The sequence below is a fragment of the Protobothrops mucrosquamatus genome, unplaced genomic scaffold (assembly GCF_001527695.2).
Source record: "Protobothrops mucrosquamatus isolate PMUCROS unplaced genomic scaffold, P.Mucros_1.0 scaffold1, whole genome shotgun sequence".
NCBI classification, from domain to species: domain Eukaryota; kingdom Metazoa; phylum Chordata; class Lepidosauria; order Squamata; family Viperidae; genus Protobothrops; species Protobothrops mucrosquamatus.
In genome coordinates, this window is record NW_015386388.1 from 2929181 (window position 1) to 2937374 (window position 8194).

Genomic DNA, 8194 nt, shown 5'->3' on the forward strand with positions numbered 1-8194 from the left:
TCCCATCAGCCGTCAAATGGCTAAGAACAGCGCCCACACCGTAGGGTGAGGCATCACATGCCAGGCACACTGGCAACTGCTCATTAAAATGAGCCAACACAGCATTGGATGTAAGCAAAGCTTTGACCTCATTGAAACTGGCCTCATGGACCTTGGTCCAGCGCCAACATGCATTCTTGTCGAGGAGTCTGTGCAATGGCTCCTGGTCAAAGAGCAGGTGGCAACTATGGCTAGGGGGAACCTTTGTAAAGATTTCCTGAATCGGGAGGTCTTACAATCACTAAGGCCTTGTTCAGGTCCTGTTTGGATTTATTAATTAACCAATTAATCAGGCGAATATATATCACCACCCATCTCCCCGAAAGGAATTATTGCAACATGTTTAACATTGGACTGCCCTTGAAGGACCATCTGGAAGCTACAAATGTCCAGAATGCAGCAGCATGTGCAGGGTTGCCTATATCTGTGTTTCTCAACCTGGACCCCTTTTAAGATATGTGGGCTTCAACCCCCAGAATTTCTCAGCCAGCAAAGCTTTCTGGGAGTTCTTAAAGCCAGCCAGGTTGAGAAACACTGGCCTACGTGTTATTCCACTTTTGCGCAAGCTACACTGGCTTCCTGTTTCTTCTGGGTGCAATTCAAGGTGCTAGTCATTATCTTTAAAGCCCTGTATGGTACGGGATCAAGCTATTAAGATGATTTCTTACTGAGATTATCTGCTTGTCCTATTAGATAGGATAGGATGGACTCACTCTAGGTTCTTTCTCTGAAATACTGTCATCTCTATGCTGTGGGACTTAGGAAGCATACCTTTTCTGAAGTTGCCCCTGCAATATGGAACACACTCACTCCAGCAATCAGTAGGCCTGCACCCATTTGGCCTTCCAGAAGGCCATTAAAACCTGTCTCTTTACTCAGGTAGTGGGGTGGAGTAGTGGGGCCTGTAGAAAGTTGTTGGGGCGTCAGGTTTTTATTTTTTATTTTATGTTTTAATAGTTTTAATTTTTTATTGTTTTGAGTCACTTTAAGAGGGGTAGCCTTACATATCTTTAAAAAAATAAAATATTAAACTGGAAATGAATTGCAGAAAAGATTAAAGTGTAACCAGTTCTGTGTTTTGATAGTTTTTTTAATAAGCGAACTTAGAAAATAGTATTTCCTTCCTCTTCAAATTACAGTTTAACTTGGTCTCGTTTTATCCTATCACATTTTCACTCTTGCTGCATCGTTCTATTTCAGGTACCAATAAGATGTTAGTAGGGAGAGTATGAACATTGTGGTGCCCAGGCAAAAACTTTAATGAACCTTATAACATGTAAAGGACACACCCCACCAGAAAATTATTTTGCTTAAGTTAGAACAATTAATCAGTGGAACAACTTGCCTCCAGAAGCTGTGAATGCTCCAACACTGGAAGTTTTTAAGAAGAGACTGGACAGCCATTTGTCTGAAATGGTATAGGGTTTCCTGCCTGAGCAGGGGGTTGGACTAGATGACCTCCAAGGTCCCTTCCAACTTTTTATTATTGTTGTTATTATTATTGTTGTTGTTGTTATTATTATTATTATTATTATTATTATTATGCTCCATTTGTTAATGTTCTTCCACACCTGCTATTCATTAAAACATCCTTTCCGTACTAGGATTCTGCAAAACCCTAGAGATCTACAGTATGTGAGATTGTGACAGAAAAAAGAGAAGAATAGTGTGTGTGTCTGTGTGTGTGTGTTTAATTGGCACTGTACAGTGGTAGGATTTGCAATGGTGGCATTTTTCACACTTTGAAACTGCTGCCAGCCTGTTGTTTTACTATCACTTTCAATGCAAACATCGAAAACAAGGTTTGTGTAGGCTAGATGTGAATTGAACAGGAAGGCTTTTGGTTTTTTTGCAAATTTTATGCAGGGATTCTCTGAGATCTGGGAATTATTTCAAGAGTATTTCCAAAGTGAAAGCTTAAGAAAGACTGCATTAAAATAAAACTTGGTTAGTGAATGATTGTGTAACGCCACTTTTCTTTTTCCAGATGTGCACTACGGGATGAATTTGGCTGCCCTGTAGATCAGAAGCCCAGGTATTTTATATATATTTTTATTTCTCTTATCTCATTTTTCTATCATGAATTCAAAATAGCATACCTGAAACCAATCGTTTGCAAAAGAGGAGTTTGCAAGTTTAAAGTTTATTGGATTTGCTTAAGGTCAGCATAGAAATGCCATCTTTGAGAATGTTTTTTGATTTTCCAGTGTTAGAATTTTGTGTAGTCATTCATCCAGGCACTAATCAGGTCCTGTCTGCTTAACTATTGATTCTAGCAAAATCAGTCAAGTGCTGCCATTTGCTAAGGCTTTGTTGTTGTTAGTTGCGAAGTTGTGTCCAATCTATCGCGACCCCATGAACAACGTTCCTCCAGGCCTTCCTGTCCTCTACCATCTTCTGGAGTCCGTTTAAGTTCACGCCTACTGCTTCAGTGACTCCATCCAGCCACCTCATTCTCTGTCGTCCCCTTCTTCTATTGCCCTCAATCTTTCCCAGCATTAGGCTTTTCTCCAGTGAATCCTTCCTTCTCATTAGGTGGCCAAAGTACTTGAGTTTCAACTTCAGGATCTGGCCTTCTAAAGAGCAGTCAGGGTTGATCTCCTCTAGGACTGACCGGTTTGATTGCCTTGCAGTCCAGGGGACTCGCAAGAATCTTCTCCAGCACCATAGTTCAAAGGCCTCAATTCTTTGGCACTCAGCCTTTCTTATGGTCCAACTTTCACAGCCATACATTGCAGCTGGGAAAACCCTGGCCTTGACTATACGTACTTTTGTTGGCAGGGTGATGTCTCTGCTTTTTAGTATGCTGTCCAGATTTGCCATAGCTAAGGCTTAGAAATAATAAATGGGCCCTCAGATTGGATAGTAGGAAGAACCTCTAAAGCAGTGAAGGTGAACCTTTTAGAGACCGAGTGCCCCAAAACAGGCCCCGCTCCCACTCTACCTGCTCCGCCCCCACCTCGCCCCATCCCACTCCCCACCCCCTATCCCACATGCCCACAGGGCCACCCACTGCCTCCACAGATCACCCAGGCGGCCCAGCAGCACCATGGCAGCCACGCCCTCTGCCTGCGCCCTGCAGAATCAACTGTGCACGACGGGGCACAAGGGTGGAGTCTTGTCCCCGCTGCCTGGCTGCCATGTTCTTGGCTGCGCTGCTCCATGTGGGCCGCGCTTGGAGGCGACTCTCCTCTGGGGAGGCTGCTGGGGAGGTGGGGGCCATGGGGAGGTGGGGCTGGGATGGGCGCACTTGCCCACAGAGAGGGCTCTGAGTGACGCCTCTGGCACGCGTGCGACAGATTCGCCACCGCTGCTCTAAAGAAAATGTGGCCCCCAAACTTTGTTCCCTTTCCTCCAAGCTAGGCAAATTAATGGGTTTGATTTGGCAAGTACCAGCTTAATAAGTTCAAAATATATTTAAGATGAATGTTAAAAATCTTTTAAGAGTTAATTAATGGACAACATTCCTAGAGAAAAGTGGTGAGATCTTTTTTTTCTGATAATATTCAAGAAAGGCTTAGCGGGGGTAGGTCTGCTGTCTCATTTGGCGATGAATGAAATAACTCTGATCCATATATTGATTTGTGTGCATCTTCATTGTAATTTCAGTATGTTTATAGCCAGTTTGCTCTTTCCTACTGAAGGGAAGCATACTATGGAGGGACAGAAATCAGGGAAAGAAAAGTATGTTGCAAGAGAGAAGAGATGGTGACTTATGAGCCGTGGTGACGCAGTGGTTAAAATGCAATACTGCAGGCTAATTCTGATGATTGCTGACTGCCAGCAGTTTGGCAGTTCGAATCTCACCGGCTCAAGTTTGACTCAGCCTTCCACCCTTCCGAGGTTGGTAAAATGAGGACCCAGATTGTTGGGGGCAATATGCTGACTCTGTAAACTGCTTAGAGAGGGCTGTAGAGCATTGTGAAGCGGTATATAAGTCTTAAGTGCTATTGCTATTAGGTCTAAGAAGTGCTTAATCTTCCTAACTGCTGTAGAGCCAGATGGAGAAACCAGTTAAGTTAGCACTATTTCCCACACACAGATAAGCAGATCACTGTAAGAGGAAGGAATGGTGACTTCAATTTCTCAGATATTGTCAGTGATAATTAGGGAAAGTTCCTCTGCTTATTGATTTGCTCCTAATCCTTTATGCAAGTAAACTATCTCCAGATGGTTCCAAGCACAGGAATACTGATCACAACTTGGCATTCCCTGTTTTAGATTACAATTTTACCTCTCTCTTTCCCTTCCCTTCTAGCCATGCTAGTTCAATCATTGCAGGTGTGGTGGGTGCTGCACTTGCCCTTCTTCTGTTGCTTCTCACTGTTATTTGTATCAATCGACGGAAGCAGCAAGAGAGGAAACATACCATGAGGCGTCTTCTGCAAGAAACTGAGGTATAGTCAGAAGTTGTGACCCCTTCCCTCAGTAATGGAGCGAAGGCAAATGAAATAAAGCTCAGATTCAGATTTCCATATAGTTAGTTCTCAGCTAAGTTCCCTTCATTCAGCCACTGTTCGAAGTTACAACAACAATGAAAACATGGACATACAACCGGTCCTTGGAGTCCTGGCCTTCACAGCTTTCCTTTAACCATGCGATCGTGATCCAACTGTTGGGCACCTGGCTCATGATTACAATATGACCTTGACATGAGTCGTGGTCACGTGATCACCAATTGCAACCTTCCCTAGCTGCTGACTTCCTATAAAGTCAAAGGGAGAAGTCGGTAGGGAAGATTGCAAATTGTTCTGGTAAGTGTCTCCCACTGCTTTTTCTCCCACCTACAGCACTCCCCTTCCTGTGCACAGCCAAGCTCCCTGACCTGCGCATGACCTTTCTAAGCCTCCCTTGAGCCATGCGCTGGCCCTCCCTGCGGCCTTCTCTGCCAACTTCCAAGGCCTCCCAAGAGAGTCTCACTCTGTTACCTTGGAATCCTATCTCTTCCCACTTAATGTCCCACACAGAGCTGCACCAGTAATTACGGCTGCTGGGATTGTTGTCACCAAGTACTGTGATCATGTGGCATTACCCTTTAAAACTGCATCACTTAGCAACAGCAATCCCAGTCCCAATTGCCATCATAACCCAAGGACTACTGTATAGAGTCATGGGAACAAATACCAAAAGAGGGACGTTATTTTTATATTCTGTTTCCAAAGCTATTAGAAAGATGTGATTGGCCACTATTTAAACAAAAGAAACTGATTCCTTATTCCCTAAACTCATAAAGCTGCTACAACAGAATGCAACAGAGCCAATCTGGTATAGTGGTTAAGAGGTAGGCCTAGAAACCAAGTTACTGTGAATTTTATGAAAAAAATGGCTGCATGCTTTTGGGCCAGTTACTCTCTCTCAGTTCAACTCAACGCACAAGATTGTTGATGTGAGGAAAATAGGAGAAAGAAGGAGCATTGGCATGTTTGCCTCCTTGAATTATATATGAAAAATAGGTGGGATAAAAATCTAACCAAAAAAACCCACCCCAGAAATACTTGAACAATTCTGAAGGATACCTAGAACTGCTTTTGTTTTCATTTACCTTATTTAGAAAGTGTTGATATATTCTTGCATTGGAGATGTATTGATGGAAATAAATTTATCTTCTTTTTTATGCCCTCATTCTTATGTTCCTTTCTTTCTATGACTCTGCTAGTTAGTGGAGCCTTTGACCCCCAGTGGAGCTCTTCCAAACCAAGCTCAGATGCGTATTCTCAAGGAGACAGAACTGAAAAAAGTCAAAGTTTTGGGGTCAGGTGCTTTTGGAACTGTGTATAAGGTGAGGAGAACAGGAATTGAAAAATTACTTAGTTAAAGGGGAAGTTTTGGCTGGAAATCACCTTGAGAAAATCAAAATATCTCTCTTCTTTCTCTGTTTTCATCCACCAAACTCTCTGAAGGCAACCTATGGTCTTCACTGATAGCAGCCTTGAAACATTGGAAACACAACATGAATCAACCAATATTCTTCCCAGCTGATCAACAAAACATAGCACACAACTAATAGCTCACTCCCTCCAGAATTTTTTTTCCTGTATTTTTCGATACTTTCTAAAACCAAAAGAAAAATTAGTAATTTTCTATGATAGGGAGGGGCATCATTCTTCCGCTCAGTTTAAAAGATTACAGAAATACTGGTATAGACCAATAATGGCTGAACATCTATAAGAGCTGGGAAATATGATAAAACCAGAGTTCCCATCAATGAGAAAAATGACCCACTCTCCAAGTTTTGTAGGCTTCATTGTCTCTAAGGAAAAAACAGATTCACTGTGATTATGGATGTGCCATACCTCAGCTGGAAATTGGCTCAGCCGCTGAATAGATCATAGTTGTGAGATCATCAAGATGTGGTGCTGATTAGGAACCTTCACTGTAACTGTGTAAGGAGTGTCCTTTTAATCAGCAAAACTCTGCAAATTCTCTGCAATTTGAAGAACTATTTTGAATGCTGATAAAGTACAGTGCCTTCTTGGCTTTATTTGAGAAGAGGATTGAACAGAAGAAATGATTAGTTAGGGACCATGTATGGAGCTATTCTTGCAATCAATTCTGTTTTGCCATCCATTTGACAGTATTTGTTCACTCTTTGTGGCTGTTCCACTTGCTCTGTGATCAGTCTTTCTTATGCAGAAATACAGTAACCATATTCTTGACTAACATTTTCCAACTTTGAACTGATCATTCTTCAAAGCACATGAAGGCAGGACAAGAAGCAATGGGTGGAAATTAATCAAAGAGAGAAGCAACCTAGAATTAAGGAGAAATTTCCTGACAGTTAGAACAATTAACCAGTGGAACAACCTGCCTCCAGAAGCTGTAAATGCTCCAACACTGGAAGTTTTTAAGAAGAGACTGGGCAGCCATTTGTCTGAAATGGTATAGGATTTCCTGCCTGAGCAAGGGGTTGGACTAGATGACCTCCAAGACTCCTTCCAACTTTATTATTATTATTATAAGGCAAATGGCAATATAATTCCCATCAGTTATAACTCCTACTTAGTTCTGTTCATTGGTGTATTTCAATGAACACTACCAGATATTTAAAAATATTATCATATTATGATATGATTCCTGCTTTATTCTTTTGGAGGGTTTTTTTTTTGCCAGATTTATCATTTTGTCAGAAGTTCTCATTTCCCAAGGGTCTTCAGAGACTGGATGGCTATCTCTCAGAGATGCTTTAGTGCAGGGGTGTCAAACTCATAACATCACGTGATGTGTCGTGACATATTATGACTTTTTTTCCATTGCTGGCAATAGGGTGGGCATGGTTTCGCTATGACGCATCTGTCCCATGGGCCAACAGTTTGACACCCCTGCTTTAGTGGATCTTATACAGAGCAGAGGGTTGGATTAGAGAACCTGTATGACCCATTCCAACTCTTTATTTCCTTGATTTTTCTATTAAATAAATAATACATAATATTTAGGTAAAAAAAAGTCACATTATTTTTTAAACACATTTTTATCTATATTTATAATGGTAAAACATGTTTGTGCTTTAGGTCTCCCAAATCCTCAAACTGAGTCCTATGTTGCAACATTCTGAAAAATGTGTATTTTATATATATTTCTTCTGCTACTGCATTTCTTATTCATCAGATCTGTATTTTCATTCTGATTGACTAAGTTCCTGATTTTTAGCAGAAGCACTCTTAATTGTGTTTACAGCTGAATAATACTATTTAAAAATCACCAGGGTTAATTTGTTATGGAGACTAGGTATTCATGCATTTTGTACATATACATATATGCTCACATCTTTCTTCATTAAAGTATAATGTGATTGTATCCATCACAACACCACCACCACTACAACCACCACCACCACCACCATTACTACTACTACTACTACTACTACTACTACTACTAGGTAGTAGTAGGTACTACTACTACCTAGTAGTAGTACTACTACTACTACTACTACTAGGTAGTACTAGGTACTACTACTACTAGGTCACGACTCGGCGGAAGATCAGGCCGCGGCCTGGGATGCGGCCGCGGCACTGGACCGAGTCGTGCCGCTGCGGCCTCTGACCCGGCGTAGATCTCAATTAGCTCCTTGGTTTACTGAGGAGCTGAGAGAGATGAAACGCCGGAAAAGACGCCTAGAGAGCAGTTGGAGGACGTCCCGGACCGAATCCGACCGAAC

The 8194-nt window shown here is 41.9% G+C and overlaps 1 protein-coding gene across 1 annotated transcript in view; it reads left to right on the plus strand.

Moving 5' to 3' along the window:
* The window catches only part of ERBB2 (erb-b2 receptor tyrosine kinase 2), a 41710-nt gene that overhangs the window by 19939 nt on the left and 13577 nt on the right, over positions 1 to 8194 (plus strand). The window contains exons 15-17 of the mRNA XM_015832260.2: positions 2027 to 2074; positions 4298 to 4436; positions 5696 to 5818. Of these exons, the coding sequence (XP_015687746.1) occupies positions 2027 to 2074; positions 4298 to 4436; positions 5696 to 5818 (310 nt within the window). The remainder of the gene's footprint in view (positions 1 to 2026; positions 2075 to 4297; positions 4437 to 5695; positions 5819 to 8194) is intronic.